The 24,186-nt window shown below is 41.4% G+C and overlaps 1 protein-coding gene across 1 annotated transcript in view; it reads left to right on the top strand.

The window, feature by feature from the left end:
• Positions 1-24,186, top strand: part of ptprsa (protein tyrosine phosphatase receptor type Sa) — a 128,044-nt gene that overhangs the window by 16,645 nt on the left and 87,213 nt on the right. The window contains exons 3-4 of the mRNA XM_083970445.1: positions 945-1,086; positions 20,677-20,865. Of these exons, the coding sequence (XP_083826571.1) occupies positions 945-1,086; positions 20,677-20,865 (331 nt within the window). The remainder of the gene's footprint in view (positions 1-944; positions 1,087-20,676; positions 20,866-24,186) is intronic.

Below are 24,186 nucleotides of genomic sequence, written 5' to 3'. Positions count from 1 at the left end.
TAAAAGGTCATTGGAAAGTAGTTCTACTGAATGTAATGAGGACACTGTTAAAGTGCATTTCTAGTCATTACAGAATTTATTTATTGGCAAGTTCAGACTATTTCAAATAGCACTCCATTGTTCTCAACATCCAAAACATCAGGATGCTGATATCCAATTAGTCTGTATTAGGAAACTGGCAGTCAAGCAATATAATTACTTCTGCTGTCAAGTTGTGTGAGTGATTCATTTCAGAGCTTGATGCGCACACTTTTATCTATAGTGGGGAAATAATAGAAAATTGTCATTCAAGAAGTCTGAGTTTCTGTTGAACAAAAAGCATCATGACAATTCAAATACAAAGTGTGTTAATGTTTATGTAGTTTGTCTTAAATGTTGAGATGTAAGTGAAGCAGTGTTGTCAGTATTCTGAGCACATGTTGCATTCTGGTTGTAGTCTGAGTTTGTTTTAAAAAAGCCCTTTCAACACGGTTCAAAATAAGGGGCTTTAAAGAGAACAAAGGGCATAATCACAGATAAAAACGCGAAATGAAAACATACAGAAGCGGGCGCCTCATGCATAAAGATATGGGACTGCAACTGTTTGTGTGTATGTGTGCGTGCGTGTGTATGTGTGTGTGGGGGGGTGTATTTCATTATAACTCTATTTATGAGGACCAGGGGCTATAAAAGACTTGATACACAGTCCCTTTCCATCCGAGGATATCTTGTTATAACTCACTTCTGTACGTCTCAAATTTAGTATTGAGGTAGGAAAACAGGCTTCTTATCAGCATTACATCTTAAATAATGAGACAGCTGACACCAAACTAATCAATGTGTCTCCAAGACAGTTGTTAGCGCTGATACTCTGTGCTAATACTGGCTCACACTGGTTCAACACTGTTAGCATTTTTATTGGAATCCCACAACTGTCTAACCTAACCCTATTCCTTATGCCACAGACGATTGAGTTTGACGAGGGTGCCGGAGCCGTCCTCAGAATCCAGCCTCTCCGAGCGCCACGTGATGAGAACATCTATGAGTGTGTGGCAGAGAACAGCGAGGGCGAAGTCACCGTCAATGCCAAGCTGTCCATTATCCGAGGTGAGTCCTGCATTATGAAACAGTGTGGAGAGGGGTAACTGAAAAATAAATCATTTAAGTGTACATCCGGGAGCTTCTCAGGTTATTTTTTTTGGGGAGGTGACATCTTGTCTTGGAGTTGTTGAACTTCACTTGACAGTAGGCAAGGGCTGAACCTTGAAGTCTTTTTGCTTATACATGTAATTTCTGTAGGAAGTGCCCTTTGAAAGCCATTTTGACTTTTAGCCACAAGAGGTGATTGGCTGGGTTGTTCTGCATTTGTCACAAGCATTATTTCATCAAACAATATTGTAACATTCGGTACAATTAGTACTTCATTATGTATCTGACCATTTAATGATTGCATATTCTATTTTAACATGATTAAGTGGTAGCCGATTATTTCCTAAAACTCCCATCGCAGCCTAAAATAGATTTATATTCCCTTGCAGCAGATGGGCAGTGTACACACTGTTTATCAAGGGTCCATCAGATTGATGTCCCTAATCAACTGTCCATTCATGTAAGAGCTGAACCTCTATTTGCCCGTGATGAAAACCCACAGGATCCTTGAATGAAAAAGATTGATTGGTCACCCATAGACAGTCAGGGCACAGCGACTGACAGATGTGTCTGGACACATACATACACACACACACACACACACGCACGCACACACACACAGATTCTCTCTTCACACAAACAGGTGTAAAATAACAAAACAGTATGAGATGTGTGTAGATGAAATCTGTGATAGCTGATCTTTGTCGACCTTCATTGAGAGTGTAAGTGGTGATAGTTTAGTTTCAGAAATAGATGTTATTTATTTAACTCCAGCGTAGAGGTCAGGGAGGACGGTATCAGAGGTGAGCAAGTGTGTGGTCACACACTCCCATGTCCTTCTATCTCAGTCTACCTGACGCTGTCTGCCTCAGATATACAGACACACACCAAGTGCCTTCTCCCTTCTCTTCTGTTCTCTCCTGCCGCCATCTGCCATGTTTCCAGGGTTGGATGAAGCTGAGCTATTGCTGGCTGGCTGGCAGGCAGCACACAAGCTAGGCCTCCCTGGCTGTCACTGCATGTTGGAGCAGGGATTGGAAGCCTGGCTCAGCATCCTTGGATAGTTATTGTTAGCAACAAACCCCCTACCCTGGAAGCATGATGTTGTGGGTGTTGGAAAGGGGTGGGGGCTGGGGAGTGCCTCAGTCACCCTTTAAAAGTTTCTATACATTTACTAAAACTTAGTACAGTTTTACTCACTGCCTAATGTATATTGAGTGAGCAGAGAGCAATTTCAAGTCCAGAAAGTCCCTTATAAACAAATCTGGACACACAGAAGGATTGAAAACAAAAACTTAAAAGCAAAAACAAAACACACATCTAAGTTTAAACTGCAAGGCCAGGCATGTGCAGCAGTGTGTGCAAATGGGTGTGTGATAGAGTACAGGGCAAACCCAGGGCAGTCTACAGCACCAGAAAGAAAATGAAAAGTTCTTGGAATCAGCTCGACAAGGTTTCCTCAAGAGCCCAGAGGAAGACCGCAGCTTTCCTGCCCAGGCACGACCCAACAGTAAAGTGAAGGATGAGTGTGATGATGAGAGTGAAGGTGCAACATGAGCAGCAGAGGAGGAGAGCAGCACGTTCTGTCTCTCTTTAATGAGGTCGAGCCCCGCTGCATTAACCTGCCAGCTTTCAGAAGGCAGAAAGATGCAGCGTATGAGAGAAGAGAGAGAGATCTAATATAATTCACAGAAAACCCAGAAATGCCAGGATGTAGAGAGAGGTGAAATGTGAAAACGTTAGAGAGTGAGTGTGGTGGAAGTGGAGCAAACCAGAGACACAAATAGGCAACAGCAAAAAAAAAAAAATTGTAGAAAAGTTGGCCAGAGATGAAGGGAGACAACAGGGGGTGTTGTGGACGATTGGCAGTGTAGAACAGGTGAGGAGGACAATAGGCAAACATGGGTTCTTGGAACAGGGGCAAAGGATTATGGGATATGGGACAAGGCACAAGGGACACATCCGCAGTAAACAGAGGGTTTGTGGTCTGGGATCTGGAGAGGTAGAAAAATGGGTTGCCATGTTGGGTGACTTGGCCGGAGAGCCGTGGCACAAATTTTTAAGAAAATAAAAGCTGCATGCATTCATGTATGTGAACAAAAACAAACACGGGATAACATACACATAAACAAACATGCATGACTTAACCATCATAAAGGTCATGGAACTCATTTATATGACTGAGTACTGATTATTTGAGTAACAGCAAGAGACAAGAGTAGACTATACCCTATGCTCGTTTTTTTTTAAAGGCTTCTTTATTGCATGAGCAGTGAATCATCTTCCATAACCTCAAGCAAGTCCGGTAACCTTCCTATAGAACTATATGTATAGTCACTGGTGGGCAGGCACAAACAGAAGGGTGCAGTAAAACAGCACTTTCTGTCCAATTGCAAACTCATCTACCATGACAGCATGTGGACTCTGCTCTGAGTTTGAAAAGGAAATGAACAGCACCACAATGTTTACTCTTGCAGACAAGCCATGGCTGCATGCACATGTGGTAAAGATGCTCCTATACAGCAAAGACATATACACGCATATGTGCAGCAATGCCCATGCACGTGACCCCATCCACTAAAACATGTACACATAAGATAAATGCAGCTACCTCATAAACCCACAGACATTACGTCATACAGAAAGACATGCAGACTAAACTCTAAACCTCATCTCCATAGTCTTTTTTTAAACTGTACTGTGGCAATGACAGAACCCCACCCTCTCTTCTGTTGTCTCTACTGTTTGTGTGTATGAATGTGTGTTCGGGTGCTTGTGTTGGTGGTGATGGCAGGGTGCGTTTAGCACCAACTGTGACACCTCTTTGGCTGTTGCTCTACTGCCTCAGCTGAATACCTAAGATGGGGGCCATCTGGCTCCACTAAGACTCACACACAGTCCTCTGGGAGTCCTTGGAGAGGGACTGACAAGTGTATGAAGCACACTCTTGAGATCTGACACAACTTGCAGCATGCTCTAGGTTTTTTTTTTTTTTTGGAAACATTTTTCTTTTCCTGTTTTTAGGATTTGCCTGTTTTTCCAGGGAAGTGTTTAGTGTGTCAAACAGCAGGCGGCGTTGCCACTGGGATACTGTCAGCTCATGCTGTTGTGAGGAGATCATGGGAAGCTAACCTGCTTTTGTGAGCTCGAATTTTTAAACTGCCACAGTCTTTAGCCCTGTGATTACTGTTGCAAATAGATTCTCCCCTGAGGCATCCCAAGGAGCAAATACTGTGATTGATGAGACTTTTGATCTGATGTTCATTTTTTAAAATGTTGAAAAAGTTGTGAAGATGATGTGTCTATCCCATCGAACCGATCGCAGCACAGCAGAGCTGCTCTCGAGGCAGAAACATTCATATTGGTTGAGTTCAACTTCAGTGGTGAAGTCATTGAGCTGCAGTGTTTCTCATGAAGTAACATACACGCAAGCTCCGGGCTGTTTGAACCAGCAGGCAACAGAGACTCACCTCTGATACACAATTCAGCTTTCTGGTCTAGCTTCATATGAATGGTTGATGCATTAACATCAGACCTCACCATGACCTTTATTTTCAGCCATGCATCTGTATGCACACACACACACACACACACACACACACACACACCCTTGCATCATGCAAATTTTCTTTGTCACTCGCAACCAGGTGGAACCAATCAGACGTACCCTTCTCTCTGCCTCTCATCACTCTCGTTACTCTCTACAAACCTGTCCAGTCCACTTACTTTCTCCCAGAGTATGCCAAGTTGCAGACCTGGTTTTCATCCATCCACAGCACTGACTTTTTTTGTCTCTAATTTTACCTCTAACCCCTCCTACCCTCACCTCACCAATATACTCTTCCCTCTTCCTCTGCCTATTGCTTCTTGTTAAGGATAGTTTGTTCTTTAGTGTACATATACATGTAAGTCCAGGGTCTGTGGGCATGACTTAAGGCTCTGCTTTCAGTCTACAATTGTTGGCACAGAGAATAAAGCAACATTTCCATTTGGATTCAGCTACAGTATGTCAACGTTTCTGCCAATTTTCCATTATTTATTTTTTAGCTTGTACAAGTATTGTTTTGTTGTCTCCTATGCTGTTTCAGTCGCTGGTTTACTGTAAAGTAGCACCAGAAGCCCACACCCATCTGCTACAGAGCAACACTGTGCAGGTCAAGTCAGGTTTCGGACGATCACCCAGAGGAGAGCTGGGCTGTAGTGTTTCTACTGTTTGATCAGGCTCTAATAGGCTGCTCTCTTGGGATGGAGAGGTAATAGTGAATTTTAATGGGATTCTGGATCGTGATACATGCGCACAGTGTGAATAGCAGGAGTGGGGATGAGAGACAGTGAAAGCCAGGATGTGGGGGCAGGCAAAGGTGCAAGGATGACATGGTGGAGAAAGAAGAAAGTGGGAAAAAGAGTGGTGGAAAGTCCAATCAACCACTCAACCAGTTGTGGCTCCAGGCCAAGCCTTAAGACATTCTGTTTCAACCTCGCTTACGGCGTTTCATCCAGCGTCTTCAGTATCTCTGACTCTCTCACACACTATCACCACCATTACAGTCCAGACTCTCTCCTCTCTATCTCTACACTGCACAATTGTTCCCTCTCTGCCTGTCTCATTTCATTGTATTTCAGCGGGCCATGTGTTTGAGAGAGTGACTGCAGCCTGTTGCAGTGGATGGTGATTACTCACTTGATGTATGCAGTGTGTGCCATGCATCTACCTGACCACTACATTTTAAACAATGAATTGTTTAAATTCAGATTACACTACACTAGACTGCACATGTAATGTCTTTGGTCGTAGTCCCAGAACAAGGGGATGCTATTTATTCATTTGTTTTAGAATTCCTTTATTGACAACATATTTTAAAGAAGGTATGAAATAGTTTTGCTGTAGAGGGAAAAAAAACAGTTAAAGGGATAAGATGGGAATTTCAGCTCATTTGACGGCCAAGCCCGAATAAATTCACATTACATTAGGTAATATTAGGAACTGTTCTGATCTCAGCTTGTAGTGTGAGTATTTTTGCTAAAGAACTTAAGATATGTGGGATCTCTCTTCATGTGCATGATGCAATCCCATTTCAAAATTGGTTTGTGCTTTAAAAGTCTGAGCCTGAGCCTAAGACTGAGAGGAAGAGACAGTTTGAGAAAAGAGAGATGATAGAGAGATAGAAAAAAAAGAATTTCTCCTCCTTGCTGTTCATTTCATCAGTATTCCCTGTACATATCAACCAAGTGGCAGTGCAAACACACATTTAGATTTGTGAAATATTCCCCTTGGGTTCACTCATCATGACCCTTTGGGTTTTTGTAACTTTTTAAAACTACATTTCAGAAAATAGTTTTCTCCTAAAACGTACTTTTCGTAGATGGAAGTTCTCTGTTCTAACACTTCAATTCCATACTCATTTGGTCAGTCTTTTCTCTGTAGTGCTAATGTGCCGCTGCTTTGTTGTTGAAGGGTCGAGTGTTTATCTTTAATGTGTTCATTTTAGAGGATAAGGTGAGTCCAGGGCATCAGGCAAGCTGGATGAAAAATTAATAAGACACCTAGTGAAACATGAGCAGGTGTGTGGGTGCAAGTATACCTGGTTGACAGCTGATTGTTTGTGGTGTGTTTAAGTTTTTTTGTAGGTGTATGTGTGTGCAGGAGAGAAAAGGGGACAAAGTAAGAGCGGGCCAGCGGGCAGGCAGGCACGCAGACAGGCAGTGGCTGCCCTGTAATGAGACAGTGAAGAATAAGCTTGGCAGTATCAGCAACAGATCTGGCTGTTTTTCCTCTTCCTGTTTGTCTGCCTCTGAGGTAACCTCTGCCCTCTTCCACTAGTTTCAGCACCTACTGTATAGAGAGAGCAAGAAGTATGGGAGATAAAATGCAGAGAAGAGTGGCAGAGAGGTGAGAAAAAAATATATTTATTTGAAAAGACGGTGAGCTTAGTGTTGCTAAACTAGGGCAGCAGAGGAGGTAAGCTGCATACTTGTATCCTTGAGGCAGTAAACATTCAGGGTATGATCCTAAAGCCTGTGCAAAGCAGCACCATACGCAATGCAAGTATCTTCATTACTTTTGGATTGACGCTGCTGCCAGTTGCCGGTCCGGCAGCCGCACTGTTTAAAAAGCAAACAGACTTGCCCCCCTCTGAGCTGGGGGTGTGTGTTTGTCTTGAAAAACAAAGTGCTGTCAGAAGCATTGTTTGGTGCATTGACCACCAAACAATTTGAGTCTAAAGTCAATGCTGAAGTACTTAACTGTTATTTTAAGGGTGTATTATCAAGCTATGTGCCCACACACACACACACACACACACACACACACACACACACACACATACACACTGCCTGTTATTGCACAAGCAGTGTATGCTGAAAATGAGCTTCAGATATTTGGAACATCGGTTGGAACATTACACAGCCCTCGGAAGGTCGGAGCTTTGTTGTGGCATATTGTGCATTGCATAACATTGCCATGCATCACGGATGTCTCTTGGATGTGAACGAGCCTCTGCAGAGAAGCATTATTTCATACTAACTGGTAAAGCATCACCTGGATTAAATTTAAACATTCCTTGCATAAAACATGTCTAAGGGTGGGATCGGTGCCAATGCTTCTTTGTGAAGTGCTATACTACTCAGCTTTATGTATTGCCCAGCCCTTCTTTGTCCCTTGGGGTGCACGGAGCGGCTGCTTGCTTGTGCTGCGACTAGGATCACTGGTCAGTATGTAATCTGCTCACCACGAATAGAATCTTATTCTGTGTGAAACACTGCGCTGTTACAATAGAAATCTTCCTGGGTGCCTGGCTTTTAAAGGCAATGGCCACACTATGATTGGTCACACAACTTGGTTATGTTTTTGACTTTTTCCACACTCAGTTGCTATTGTGCATCTCATCTCTCATCTGTTCTGTGTGTATACCTCCCACTGTTTCCAATGTTATCTACTAGCCGGGACAGATTTGGATTGATTAAAACATGCCATTTGGATGAAAGCAGCCGCAGCATGGCACCCATATGTCTACATCAGATAAAGTTAAAGGCATGATGCTTTGACCCGCATGTGACGAAGTCCACACTGAGCTAATGTAGTTTCTCTTGTTTTTTGCTGACCGCATTGTCTCCAGCTTGTCCCTGACAAACAAATCAATTCTGAATCCCAGGAAGGACTCGCAGCCTCCACTAAATAATACATTTGTTTATTCCTCTTAAGAACTTCAGTACAGTACACCTTAGTTACTTGCATTTTTGCATGAGGCACCTTTCTGTCGTTATTTTTTTTCCAGTTGGAAATGATAAACCATATCCCTACCCATTTTAGCACATGATCACAACAACCAGCATTTTATTTTTTGTCTTTTTGTGGTTGTTATTTGGCTCTTATTTGAATTACATGAGCAGCACATTTCTTGTTTTGTTCCATGATGGTGCTCATGAGGGTCTACTCCATGGTCTGTTGGAGTTCTTTAGCTTTTATTGGTGTGTGGTAGAGGGCAGGCTTGGTATAAATAAATAATAATAAATCACTAGTCAGATCTTGACCAGGAAGGCCCTCATGCCCCAGGTCTGTTAAAGGAGGCTTAAAAGGTTTTATCAGTTGTCCTCACACATATTCCCTTCTCTGTCATTCTGTGGCGCTGATGCCTCCTTTCCTCTTTTTGGAAGATATCTCCTTACCCACCTCTGACCTTTCCTCCCCATGCCCCACTTCATAAACGTATATTAGCATTTGTATGCCTGCCAGACTACCGGCAGCCTTATATCTCCCCTACTCTGTCTTTCTCTATTGTACAAAAAAAAGTTCCCTCTAGAGGAAATTCACTCAGATGAGAGTTTATGGCCTCTGAATCCTTTGATCCTCCGGACCTCTAATGCAGTAATCATGTGTGATTGGGGGATGAAGAAGAGGGGCAGAAGCTGAGTGGTAGCAAGAAAGATAAAGGAGGAAGAAGGAGAGAGAAGAGACGTGGTGTGATGGAGCGGGATAACTAGAAGGAGCTAACCTCTAGCTAGGGATGGCTGGCTCCTGAACTTTCACCATCAATTTCATATAATTTTTGCTCAGGCAGAGTGACCCTGGCCACCCAGGACATCCGGCCACAGCCAATATACAGCACTGGGGTAGAGTTAAAAAAGAAAAGGGGGGAAAAAGAAGAGATGAAGAGGAAAGGAAATGGCGAGCAAGTGCAAGAGCAGAAAAGAACCTGTCAGGCTTTGACTGATGGTTAGAAAGTTTATATAAATGAATCCTTTTTCACAGCAATCAGTTAGTCAGGAGGCTAAATTGAAAGATCAGTGTCTCAGAGACACTTTCACAATGATAAGTGTTGTGGTTTGATTATACCAGTTATTTATCATATATTCAATTCATAAACTGCTTCTTTTTTTGTGTACAACCTCAAATGTAACAAAATGTTTATGAAATATTTTGCTGTTGAGCATCGATGTGTAGAAATCTACATGTAATTCAAGATTAGCCATTAGCTTTCCAGCAGCACTACTTTACTTCATGCCTTCATGTCATTTTATTTCATTAGGTTTGCACAAGTATTTTGGTCCCATGTGGTTTTGTTGGATAACTGAGAAAATGTAAATCAATTCTATGCAATCTGCAGTTTCTGCTGGTCAGAGTATTCATATTAATGTGTTGGATGACATGGGATTTACAGACAGCAAACAAATATACAAATGCTGCTAATATTTGCACTTTGGAACAGTACATAAAATGAACATGCAATAATGAAATTAACAGTGCAAACTACACTAGGATAGCACTTTTCATCTGATCAGAGAAAGGAGGGTTGGGAGAAAGAAGTGGTTCCTGTGGAAACGGTGTGAGTGGCGACCTTTGGAGTGGCCCAACTCATGCATAAAGAAGAGCAAGGGGATATGGCCCGGACCACCAGCTTCATGCATATACATGAGCCACCAGCCCAGGTGACTGAAGTCGTACAACTCAGAGGTCATGCTGTGAGCCCTGCAGGCTTGGCTAAGTTGATGTGACTTAAAATCTTGCTTGCTTTAGGGTTGTGCATACGCCACCTGTGGTAAAACTTAAATCGAATGCTTAACAGCATGATTGTTATTTCTTCTACGACAAGAGAATGCACCTCAGCCAGGATTGAATAGATTAAGACTCATATCCCCATGAATGTGTAATAAATCTCAAAAGGTTAAAGCACAATGTTTAATAAAGAAATAAATTATAATGTACTAAAACCAGAGACTTTATCATATGAATATTGTGAGGCCATTGGGGCTCTCATTTGCAATGTGAGGTGTAGTTATCAGAGGGGCAAATAGAGTGTGGGTGAAATGGCAATCAGAGAGAGGCCTGCTTGAAAGATGCTATCCAGGACTTCTTTGTGATTACAAAGCTTGTGTTCTGGAGCGCAGCCCAGATCCAACTGGATTTAAAAGCAGCTGTTCATATTTAAAGAACACTGTGCTCCTTGGTCCTTAAAGAGCAATGCCACATCTAACATGTGTCACCCAAGCCCTTTCACCCCTTCTTCCTGCAAACCCATGTACCCACATCTTCTGTCGCATCCTTCCATTGAAATACTTGGAGTTCATTTTAAGCATCACATATGTCATCATCACATGTGTGTGTGAGAGTGATGGGGACATCAGTGGATTGTTCCTGTTGAAGAGGACATGTGTTTTCTTCATTCATAACACACTGGTAGTGTTTTTATTTTTTTATTTTCATTTTTTTGCTGGTTTCCTTTAAGCAACAGAGAAGAAGATCAGACCATTCACCATTTTCTCTGTCACCGAGGTCTTCTATACATTTTGCCTCTCGACAATCTTCTTCTTTTTTTTTTTTTTTGTATTTCGGTTTATCAGCATTCTACTCGCAAACTTGCTTGCAGTCTTGTCATCTTTTTTAAATGACTTATTTATCCAACACTCTCACTCCAATCTCGCTCTCTGGTGAAGAGCACATCCTCTGTGACCCTCGCCGCCATGTCCACTTGTCGTCTCCACGTGTTAAAGTGACATTAAGCAATTACCAGGGAGTCATCTAGCTGCCTTTCTGCTCATTTCCAGCTACCACATATTCATAAATGACCAGAGGTTCCTCTAAAAACCTGTCATTAGCAGCTTAATTGCTCTAAGCTAATGGCCCACCAAGACTATGACCTCACACCTCAGCCCCACCCATCCACCTCCTTCAACATCCTTCGCAATTAGTGTCACTCTTTGTTTTGGAGGTTTTTGGGTATTTGTTTGGGTTAGATTAGTTAATTTGGCAGGAACAGCACAGTGCAGCGGCTCAGCTCTCTCAGTCCATTGTTGTTTTGGCCGCTTAGCGCATAGACAGCTTAGAAAGGCCTCTGCTCCACATGTCAGGATTCTCACACACACACATAAGCCCTGTTCACACATATCTTCTAAAAGCCACAACTTAAAAAGCTCCAAATTAACAATGATTTGTGGATATTTGGGAAAAATAATAATTCACAGAGACTGTTTTGACATGACAATGCTGTTTTTTAAGGTTAGCATTTGCTTCCATTCATCACACACTCAGAACTGTTGAAGATCAGGGGTGAGTTCTTTAAGTATCCTCTGTTATTACACAGACTGTTTAAATAAGAAATGATGAAACTTATTTTGCTATCGAAAGAAGTTGATGATGCTAACTTGATTGCCAAACTTATGGGAATGCTGCACCTCAGTGAGCTGTCACAGCACCCTGCCGTACGCTCTCTCATTAGTGTCATCATTAATTAGGGAAGACACAAAATGATGCTGCCTACTTAGAAGATGTAAGCCCCCTCTGCCACTATTATTTCTTTAAAAGGTTGCGTGAAATGAGTTGAGCTTTTTTTTTTCCTTTGATTGAATGACACAGACACATTACAATCTCTACAACCACCATCTATCGAACAATTAACGAGAAGAACACATTTTAAAAGGCTTTCCAGTTCTCAAGCAGCGTGATAAACTGACGTCAAGTTGCAAGGTGCCCACTGCGCCTCCACACGCAGTCCCACCCTCCCACACACATGCGCATACACACACTAGAGAAACACACACACGCACACTCAAAGACACCCACCACTAAACCAGACCTGACTGGTTGACGTTTTTCTACGGTGAGGCACTTCCTTTAATGGCCCCGGCCTCATCTCCTGTCTCCCCTGGAGTTCGCCTGTCTTACCCCAGACGCCTCAGGAGCCTGACGAGAGAGAGAGAGAAAGAGAGAGAGAGAGAGAGCTCAATAAACCTCCACCGGCTGAGATAGATAAACAGAATTTTTTTTTCCTTTTTTATGTTTTTTTTTTACTTCACCTCTTCTCCTCACAGGGAAGGGATCATTGGAACTGTCCTTCGCAATTACACCTCTCTCTTGTCTGTGCTGTGTCTATCACGGTGGCTCACCACATCAGGGAAACAGCCTGTAGTGTACGTTTTTCTATCGAAGACTGGACCCTGGATTACAGCACTTAAAGTTATAGACAGAACAAAGATGGAAGGTCGTCAACTTGAACCATGTGGAGAAACTTGTCAGAAAATCTACTAATGAGCTGTCAAACACTGAATGGATGATAATGTAAGCGTAACAGCACAATGTAGCTACAGTACATGACCCTAGAGTGCTGTTGATACAAGCATGATTCAAAGAATGATCAGAAAGTAAAGCCAATACTGTATGTGCTTCACTCTTCACATACTGTATAATGCAGTTTTTTGTTTAGTTTAGCCTTTTTCTTTGCTGCAAGATTTGACTGTTGACTGTTTTTTAAATATTTTTATTCACTCTCAAAAATACTGGTTCTCTGCTGTCCTAGGAAATATATGCCTGCAGCAGTGGTTTATTTGAAATCTTATCAGGCAGCCAACTGGTTCGTGAATTTGTAGGGACCTGGTTTTGAAATCTGAAAAGAAAAAATACCAGAGCTTATTGTAATTGCAGGAGGCAATTATTTTTTTTAGTCCCAGAAAAACCTTTATCATCACGAGTTAATTAAACATTAATACTAGTTACACAAAGAACCACTTCTTTCTATAGATTGTGTGTCATCCTCTTAACGGGTATTATTTAGAAGTCTCATGTTCTCAAACTATAGCAGCTGCTGATGTTACATGGATAAAACCTTTGTCCATTCTTTGTCTATAATGGGTAGAAAATTACGCAAAATGCCGTAGAATATTACCCTGCTCAGCCTGAGGGTATAAGACATTGTTTCCTGTCTAGTGCTAGTGCTCTCTCCCATGATTCATTTGGCTTTAACATTGGACAAAATAGTGGTCAGAGATGCTATTGTGAGTGTGGTTGTAGCTACCATTTGTTCTCCAACATCCTCCCTCTTGTCTGGCTCGCTTGTTGCTGTTAAGCTCAGTGTTGATGATGGCTTTATGAGTGTGGCCTAATATGGGCTGTCTTCAGAACTGGAAGTGGCGTGGAAAGTTTCTGCAAGCTGCCAACCATCAGACTGGTCAGAACTGTGAAGTTTCTGTGTCTCTCATATATCTACATTCTAGCCAAAAATGTTAATATCAGATCATTCCTTTGCAACTTCAGAGAAAAGTGCATATGTCTTACCCCGTGGGGCCTTCACAAGGAGCTTACCCAACAGCATAGGTTTGCATTGCAAAGTCAAACGTTACTGAACCTCATTATCATTCAGACTGTACAACAAAGAGTGCACAACAGAGCAAAATTGCATTCCTCCTACCTCAATGTGCAAATAACTGACATATGGGGGAGGAACAAGAAAATAAAGAATAGTTTGCAATGTCAAGTAGTAATGTGTAGTACAAAAACACTAATAGTCCACTGATCAAGTGCTGAAATAACTGAAGTATTGACTTATTGCTCATGTGTAATAGGCAGATAATTAGTATTGGATATATCTGTTCAGTCACCGTGTGTGTGAGACTGTTCCAATAGTCCGGTTGTGTGTGTGTGTGTGTGTGTGTGTGTGTGTGTGTGTGTGTGTGTGTGTGTGTGTGTGTGTGTGTGTGTGTGTGTGTGTGTGTGTGTGTGTGTGTGTGTGTGTGTGTGTGTGTGTGTGTGTGGGAAGAAGCTCTTGCAGAGCCTGGCAGTCCTGCACTGCATGCTGTGGTAGTGTTTTCCAGGGGGCAATAACCTATGCTGCAAACTGCCTTACTTTCAATGTCCCTCACTTAAAAAAAGAAAAAAATCTCTCTGTGTCTTTCTCTCTCTTTCTTTGTGACTCTTTTCCTCTTCCCCATCTTCCTTTCTCTCATCTGCTCTTACAGGCTGTTTCTCTTGGTTGTATTTTTTTTTTTGAGATTTGGATGTAAATGTTGCCCTTGGTGGCTCAATGTGCTGGGTGTGGAGAATACCAATGGGACATCAGACGTCTTTCCGGGAACTGAGCAGGGGGGTATAGGTTGAGTGCTGGCCGTATAATAACCATTATTCAGCTGAGATGGCTATCCAGAGAGGGCTATCGGTGCTGGGCCCAGAGTCGCTGTGATTAGATTTCCCCTGTGTTGCTATTCTTCTCTACCCCTGGATCACTGTTTCCCCTCTCTTCCTTTGTATATTTCTCTCGCAATTCAACAGTGGTCCTATTGGTCATAGAATTTGGTGAATGTTGCAAAAAGGTGCACAAGACAGGAAAAGTATGAAAATGTATCAGGCTTCCTTTCGACCTGACAGACACGCATTTGTGTCAGTCCTCACCTACAGATGAGAAAGCTGCTGAGTGAAACATGCTGTTGCACTGTTTGGTTGGAATGAAGACCTGAAGTCTAAACCTGGGTTTCACATTTTCTTTTCAGCAGTTGTTGGCTTTCAGCTGCTTTACCTCACAGTGCAAAAAAGAAAACCTGACCATGACCTATTTTAAAACACAGAGAATGCAAGTTACAAGTTGGTCTTGCAAGCACTGTGAGTTAAGAGACACTGCAGCTTGTTGGTCATTGTCAAACGTATATAGTTTTGCAGGGGAACTATAATTCTTGTGTTTTGCACCTTGGTGAAAATTATTTTCTACGTTTAGTTCCAAGTGGTCAACATGTCAAGTAGTCTATTTGCTCACTTGATGTGAACTGTTCTGGCCGTGGTGTAATTACAAAGAAATTAAAGCTGTATTGCTATTCCCATCAAATAAACCACATTTTTCTATGAGATAGTGCAGCATCTGTATTCTTCATTGTCTTCCTGTGTGTATCAGACCCTTTCTGTTTAGCCTGTTCTCTTAACCTCTGTCTCTCTTTCTCCTCTTTCCCCCGCTCTTTCTCTCCCAGCAGCCCCTCTGTGGTATTAATGCACAGACCTGCTTAAAGCCTGTGTCTCTATGCTGTGGCACTGGGTAATCAGTTAACCTGATTATGCTGCTGATGAAATTAAATCATTTCAGTAAGTGAAAATAATAATATGAGTAATAGGTGTGGGGGACGTTGGAGCACCCCACAGCATTTGCTGCAGTCCCAGCCAGTCAGGTTTTTTACCTCTTTCACTCTCTGTTACTGCAGCCCCATCCACCCTGTGAGATAATTGATGGCTCAGAATGAGCAGCTTTGAAGCCAGTGTGTCAGAGATCTTGACACCAGATGAAAATGGATGACATGTGCAGTATAAAAATATAAAGATCCACACACAGTATAGCATCCTGACCGGTGCTCAGGGCTGAGTAACTGCTTCAGTTGCTTGTGTAGCGTATTAACAGGAGTAAACCACCAACACACCAATGTGATAGCTAACACGGTAAAATAAGCTGCCAGTATTATGAAGGCCACAGGCTTTCTTCAAACTGCCAGGGACCAGGGTTAAGTGCTCTTTGAGTAGAGAATAGCTGCACGATACTATGCATGGCTCTGTAATGCACTATTGATAACACAGTATTACATTGTAGATAGTGAATAGTATGCAATTATGTTGCTGTATAGTGGGTACAGTGCAGCACTTCCAAGGTTGTACTTCATATGGCTCACTCATTCATTAGTACTGTTTGTTCTTTTTACTCAGGAAACTCTAGTACTCTGGTACATTAATGACCGGAGTTAGATTAGCACAAAAAAAGAGATGGTGAAGAGTGAATCACTGGAAATGGGATTAGGCAGAAGAGTTAAATGAGTCTAAAGGACTGACCTTTTAAGAGTGCCACACTTAGCATGATAGAAAGCAGAATGCAACAGCAGACATGAGTCGGCAGATTAACAGTCGGGTAATGGCTAAGCTGACCAGAGGCTGATTAAAGGCTTTGCACCTGTCACTTGTGTAATGATATTAAATGGTGGAACCAAATTAAAGACAATTATGGATAATGATGGCACTCAAGACAACCCAAAAAAAAAAAAAAAAAAGAGAGAATGACGAAAATCAAAAGTTAGATAACGGTAAAGGCCTGTAGGAGCTTTATAGTCAAGCCAGCTGTTGCATGGGACATGGACAGCTCTAGGTTACCGTTCTTCCTCTTGTGTAACTTGGAATCTACTATTCCCAAGGCAAGTGGCAATCACTGACACCTGTCTAAATCCCATTCAATATATAAAGTAGGTTGATAAATGGTAAAGGGTTTTAGCCTGAGTAAGAGCAGAATGGGTTTAAAGTCTTTGTCATTGCTGCTGGTTGAAAGGTTCAAGCTGAGCTGATGCCAGCCATCAGCATATGCCAACAAGTCTTTCAACCCGGACAACCATAGGTCATTTCTCCTGACCTTCTGATACGACCCATTGAAGCAGCTCCTGAAATAGCACCCTTAACGGTGGCAAGTACAGCGGAGCGTCATCGCCATGGTTTCAAAAGCAAACACATCTTGAAGGAACGGTCACAGTTTGGTCAGGTTTAGATACACAAACTTCTTGGTTAAGTTTAGGAGAAGATCTCAGTTTAGGTTAAAATAATATACTTTCTTAAGGCTGGATAACCTTTGTTGTCATGGTTATAATAATAAACATGCAGTTAAGGTTGAGGAATGGTAATGATTAAAGTGGTAATGATTGCTGGATTCAAATACGTCAGTCTACCTAATTGCGAGGCTTATCCTTGAAATTCGGAAGATGATGATGAGATAAAAGGTTCATGTTTTAGCTGTAGCATTTACTACACAGTGATTGAATGAGAATGAATGTGTGTGAAAAAACAAGTTCAAAAGTAAAAATTCACACATCATTAACACTGCAGCATGTGTCTCATAGCTCCATAGCAGGATGATTGTTGGCCCAAGTGACAACGGCTGCTCTCGGCAAAATAAATAGCAGTGTTGTCATTGACCAAGAGTGCACATGCGTCAATTCTATTTGGCCTGTGAAGATTTGTCATCACAGAGAACCCCCAGTACACATCATAGAAATGCAATTGCAATGCCATTACAGGGGGACTGGCCCTTTGGCAATTCTATGATACTATCAGCCCGTGTCATTGGTTGCCTTCTCCCCTTCACAGTCAGACTGGCTAACCCTGAAGTAACACTCCCTCGATGAGTGATCTATTTATTTTTGCATGGCCGCCTTTATCGACAGAGCCTGTAAGCTTCAGGGGGAAAGATGGTATCAGACACTGTTCCTAGGGAAGTAAGTAACCAGCATACATGCCATTTATTCAGGAACGGCTGCCTGTGCAGTATCAGGTCAGAGCAGCTGTAACGATAGCAGAGTGTCTCTGTGAATTCACCATCCCTTCGTTCTTTTTTTTTTTTTACTGCTGTTTGGCTGCTTTGTTTACTCATCCACCTTTTTCCCGGTCTCCCTCGCTCCTTCAGGCAGATTCCTTCTGTCACTTGCCTAATTTCATTAGCCTCAAATCCACTTACTCTGTGTATGTTTTTTTTTTTTTTTTTTTTTAATTACTGTAGCCTGTGTAGGCCTCTGTCTACTGTTCTCATACCGTGAAGGCAGAGTTGGTGTGATGCAAATTACAGATAGGCCTCAGCAACAACAAATACATCAGATAGAACACGAGGAGAGCAGGCCAGACCGATGTCCTTCTCCAACACACAGAGCTAGCCGGAGGGCTACGAGAATCCAGCACCTTTTATGGCATCTTATACGAAGATCATTGATGACACACAGGAGAGGGAGTTTGCGAGAACATATTTCTCTGCCTTGTCCTGACGTTTCTAAAGCGAAAGTGTGGGGCTTGCCATTGCCTTTCTGAGCTGCGGGGGAAAATTGGTATAAAGAGATTATACAGGGGTGATCATTAATAATCGATGGAGAGGATACAGCACGGAACCTAAAACTGTGTAAATGCCTGTACTTCTTTGAACCTGGTATTGAAATATTCATTGTGCTCTGCTGATGTCAGCCTTAGTTAGAGGTAACCTGTCTGGACTTAGTTTGGAGACCCTCTGGTTCTTCCTTCTGTCATGTTTGTCTTTTATTTTCAATATTCAATATTTTAAAAAGCGACCTCACTTCGCCTCTTCTCCACACAATCCAAGTGCATAAAATGAGGTTTGTTGTTTTGTTGTCTTTGTTTGGGCTAACAAAAGAATAGAATAATAATACAAAAAAAACCTTTTAGAGATAAGCCATTACATTCATCAATAATAATCATCACCCTGACATTTTGGGTTGTTTTGTTTCCCAGTCTGGTACAACTTTGACCAAAAATAGACGATTCTGAAATAATCATTTAATTCATCATTGTTTGTGTCAAGTGAAAAATGTAATGCAGAGTAGCCCTTGGGCAGACAGACCAACTTTGCTTCCAGACAGAAACTTAGTGTCCTAATTTCCTTTAATTTAGTGCTCCCTGGTTGTCTACGCCACCACCGCGATGTCTGCAGAGTGGACATGAGGTCATTGTCTCTCCAGATGAACAGTGACCTCTGCTGTGCCACCGGCCAGCATCTTAGTCAGTCAATCTCCTCCGAGTTGTGATGTGGCCTTGAGCTTCTGATGCATATTACAGCTCGAGGTACTTCCCCCTCGGCTCTCATCATCTGAGATTGAGTCACCGCTCTGGCTTCAGTCAGGGTAGAGGTCAGGCAATTTTACCCATGGGACTAATTGCCCCCAAGAGAGCAGGGAGTCTGCATCGGGAGAACAATGACCATAGAGCACACTGTCATCTTTTAACAGTGTAATGACTGGGCAATCGTGCATGATTATTAGCTTCAAGGATCTGACAGTGTTTGTAAAATAAATGTAAGTAGCTAGTGTGATGGTTCTTGAATTAATATAATGACAATCACAATCACAGCAGCTTAGACAAACCTCTTTAATGCACCTTAAATGCAAAGGAGAATTTTTTATTCAATCCTGGATTTTGGTGCAGGTTGTAGTGTGTCTTGACCAAGTGGTAGTTTCACACCGTGTAACCACAGGTTGACTTGAGTGTCACCGAACATGCAGACTGGAGAAAATGCCTGGTTTTTCTTCTGGTATTACTTTTCACTCCATTAACTTCACTGCTGGTGGATTTAAATCCATTTATTTACCACTTGTTATAACCAAAATGCATGCAGAGGGGGAAAGGTTGTCATCCATAGGCCTTTAAACAAGACACATGGTTCTTAATGTGTGGGAGCCAATAGTGGGAACGTAGTGTAGTCTGTGAGCATCTGGTTGTGGGATGGTTTTTCTAACAATTAGACGAGCTATAAGCCATTAGAAAGCCATCTCATTATCTGTGGGAGAAGAAGCGAAAGAAAGCATCTTGCATGGTTTCATTGCTCTTTGTCCTTAAACCTCTTCAATGCTTCAACGCAGGGTCATGGGAGAGTGAGATTCTTAATGAAATGCAGTTTATATGTTTATCCCAAGCCTCGTTTATTCAATTGATCTGTTTACTGTACATGGATGACTATCAAATCTAAATCCCAATGTACATTTCTCCCAGTGGTCAATGGTAAATTGGAATTTAGAAAATCAGCTGTGATAAGGCAAATTTTCATATACAAATGCATTATTTATTTGGCTGTGTGGTCACTTCATTGCCTCCACTGCAGGTGAATTTAATTTGACACTACTGTATGTGGAATTAGATTGTATGATGGGAGCTACTAACCCATGCACCAATTTAAGGAAAAATATTTCAAGCACCCATCATTACACATTATACTACATTAGAGCAACCAGTTACCTAAGACATTAATTTTGTCATAGATTTATTACATATTTAACTCATACAGACCACTGTTAAATTTTCCCTTTATGTTAACATTCAAATTACTATGATAATTAGAAATAGCTGGCTTTGTGAGTTTGAAATGTAGAATGAATAAGTCCTCATTTCATTTCAGAAAGGTATATTATCACTGTAGTACAGAAATCACACAGCACACGGTTTCTGAAAGGTGTTCTGATATGTCACACCTACCCAAGTCTTGTTTTTTTTTTTGCAGCAACAAAATTTCAGAAATCACCCTCCTAATAGGCATGCGAACAAGACAAGATACTTGTGAGATTTAATCATTGTAGATTTTTGTTCCAACGTTTGACACCCACAACTACAAAAAGGTGTCAAAACGATACTTTGTTGTGTCATTTTTCATCTAAATCACTATCGTGTTGTGTCTCTCAATGGGGGTTTATGATTAAGGATTAGAAGTAACTGTGAGAGAGAACCTTTTTTTTGCTTTTCGAGTCAGATCCCTAATGTGCCCTGTTTTTCTGTTTTGTTCACAGAGGACCTACTCCCACCAGGCTTCCCTCACATTGATATGGGCCCTCAGTTGAAAGTGGTGGAGCGTACTCGAACAGCCACCATGCTCTGTGCCGCCAGTGGCAACCCTGACCCAGAAATCACCTGGTACAAAGACTTCCTGCCCATTGACCCCAGTGCAAGTAATGGGCGAATCAAACAGCTACGCTCAGGTAAGGAAAGCTAAAAAGAAAGTAAATGAATAAATGATGTTGCGGCCGTTTTCCTTTGTACTAACTTCAACATTTTGTTTGCTTTGGCAGGACACTAATAATGAAATTTCAAATTCTCATTTTTTTCATCTTTCCTTTTCCCAAAGTGCTTGATCATTTGATTGAGAACATTTCTGAGCCTTTCAGCAGAACGCTGTCTTGAGTGTGGCAACACATGAAATAGTTCAGTAACAAACGTATCACTGTCTGTAACTTTGTCTTAATGTTAACTTTTTTTTTTATCATGCTTTGCTTTTAGGTTTAAATGATCTGAATAGCTTTCGGCCAACAGATAATTAATTAATGAAGGAGCGTGCAATTATAGATTACATATGGATAACATGAATTCAAACCATTACGTACATAGCATTTAGAAGTCAAATGGTGAATGATAAAAAATGTGCCTATAATGTGAAGTCAGGCATCAATCCATTGAACTATGAATCATTATAACCATAGATCATCGTCTGAAAGAGTCAAAACTGACACGTTGTGTTTAAGAGCATGACATTACTGAATGAGGGCAAATGATTCAGACCATCCCGGAAGCATGTCATAGACAATGATAGCAAAGTCCACTTTCTACAGACACAACTCAATGGTGGATATGTTGTCTTGTTCCCATTGATTAAACCCCACTGAGAGGCCCAGTAAAGCAAAGTCTAATTATATAGCTAATTAAGAGCAGACCCTGGAGTGGCCCCAGGCAATAAGGGGTAGATATTTTAGGTCGATGATTTGTCACCATTTGAAAAATCCAATGACTCTTATTTGATTTGTTGCTGCAAACGTAAATCAGGGTAGACGCCACTAAATAAAGAGTCTGTTGCCATTGAGTTCCTGCCCCAGTTGTGGCCCTCATGAGCTGCACACTCAAAAGAATCAATTTGTCATCTCATTATTCATGCCTTACCAAACACAACAAGTGCACATTCCTCTAAGACGCCTTTAATTTTAGATATGTTTCATCTTTAATTTATTGATGCATCCGAGTTCCAAGGTACACCTTTGACTTTAAAAATTTCTGATCAAAAACCTTGAGTCGTATTATGTGACTATTAATTGTACTGCCTCCTGTGACCCGTGTTTCTTGGTGTGTCGTGGCCCGGCAATCTCTTCTGGGTATGTCAGGTTGTCCTGAGGTGCTTTGGTGAAGGCTGTCAGCCAGTGCTTTTGATTTAAGTTTGAGGACAAAGAAGCCTCCACATGGGACTCATAGGAAGGGAGCTCTAACTTTAATATTATCAGCCTTTTTGGTCATTTTCTTGCACAGCCAGGCTTGTCCTAAACAATTTAGCAATTTAACCTTAAAGGTGCCCTGTGTGTTTCCTTCCTGTAAACAAACTTAAGTTGTTTACTTTAATAGATACATTTACCACAGGGTACCTTGAACTTTTCAGATTCACAGCACCTCTTGAGACGTGACAGGCAAAGCTTCACAATAATGCCAGAATACAATTTTATACAACTAGAGGAATATAACTAATATCAGGTTTGTGAGATGAAGACAAGACTGGAACAAACTGAAATATAACAGTGGCCAGTTTACTGTACCATCACAGTCATCAGGATATCTTGTCATGTAGATAAACATCTGAGATGCCATTTCAGAGATACTGTCAGTTCTGGTACCCATGTAGCGATAGTATTAGATAGTATTGTGGTATGATTCAGCTTCAACAGATGCTTTTTGAATGATACCTTATAAACCTAACAATGTTCAAACATTCATGAAGGCTTTTAAAGGTATTTGAGATGTATAGAACAATAAGTGAATATGAGTGTGTTAGTTTGTGTTTTCCAATTGGGGTATTACTTTTAATTATAAACAAAGACATAAACAAAGCAACTGAAATTACTGTCTGTTCTCTAACCTCTGCATTGTCTGTCTTTATCTGTCTCATGATGTCTTCAATTGTCTCTGTGTGTCTTGTCTTAACTGAAACAGACTGCTGTTTTGTGCTATCTCTCTCTCTCTCTCTCTCTCCCTCCCTCTCTCTCTGTTTTGTCTGTATTTGTGTCTGAAACTCTGATGTGTCTCAGTGCACATTGAGGAGTCTTCAACACGTGTCATTTGACTGTTTGACCCATAATACAAGTTAAAACCAAATAAATCAAAACCAATAAATTAAATTTAACAATTGAAACTAAATGGGTCAATGCCATTGTTTACACAAAAGGCCTCTAATTAGATTAATTAATTAATTCAATTGTAACCAGACCATTGAGACCTCATCAAACTTCTGATCTCATGTGAATGAACAACAAAAAATCCTGACCAAGCTTAACTAGTTCCTTTAACTCTAGGGTGGCAGTCACTTTCAACCTCAACCTAAAATGAGCTATGTTGTTCTTCCCCTTTTTATATTTACTTTTACTTTTTTTTTTCTTTTTTTTTTGCTTTGTCATTTTCAGAGACCTTTGGTAAGTGTCTTACAAAGCCCAGCAAGCCCACCCACTCTCCTTGAAGCAGATGGCATATTTAAACTTCTTTCCAAAATGCATGCATCCCCTGCTCCCCCCTTACACTCGTCCTCCTTTGTCACTTGTAATTTATATTCTGTTCATTTTATCTGTATATTTATCCGGAACTTTTACTTTTTTCTACCATCCTCCTTCTCATGCCAACTGTATCCCTCCTCCCTTCCTTTCTCCTCCCCTCCCCTCACACTTAAAACTTACACCAGAAAGGTTCAAGGACAAGCAACATCAGACTTTGGGAGGTATCCAGGTGTCATTGTCCACTTTTTAGCAGCACAGTTTTTATTCATATGCTGAAGAGCTGCTGAGCAGGTCTTTTGGGGTAACAGTCTACTCCACATTAATGCTGCTTGTAAGATTTAAAAACAGCACAGTTCAACCACCTTTCCTGCAGCATTTTAGCAAGTTTGCTGGACTATTAAGGATTCTAAGTACCTTCGAAGTAGCTGTTGCCTTATTTACTTTCCCCTGACCATATTATTCAGATTTCACACTGCTGGTGCCCCCTGTCACATCTACGTAGTTCTTTCTCTCCGCTGTGCTGTGAGACAGCAGGCTTTGAGGAAATAATTGGACTCTGTTTGAATTCAACAGAATTATCCCTATGTAGTCGTAGCATACAGTATTTTTAGGCTTCCTAGTGAGATTTATAGCAAACAGTTTGCTCTGGCAATACATATGACTAGCTCTATTCTTTTTCTTTTTAAAACTCAAATGTTAACCTCAGTTTTCACAATAAGAGCCTCGCTGTCAAAAAGAAAAATACCTGTGGAAATTGCAGCAACATCTGATAGGGTTTGA

Source organism: Trachurus trachurus (assembly GCF_905171665.1).
Source record: "Trachurus trachurus genome assembly, chromosome: 4".
NCBI lineage: Eukaryota > Metazoa > Chordata > Actinopteri > Carangiformes > Carangidae > Trachurus > Trachurus trachurus.
The sequence above is the reverse complement of the archived record's forward strand: the minus strand, read 5'-3'. Positions and strand labels throughout refer to the sequence as shown.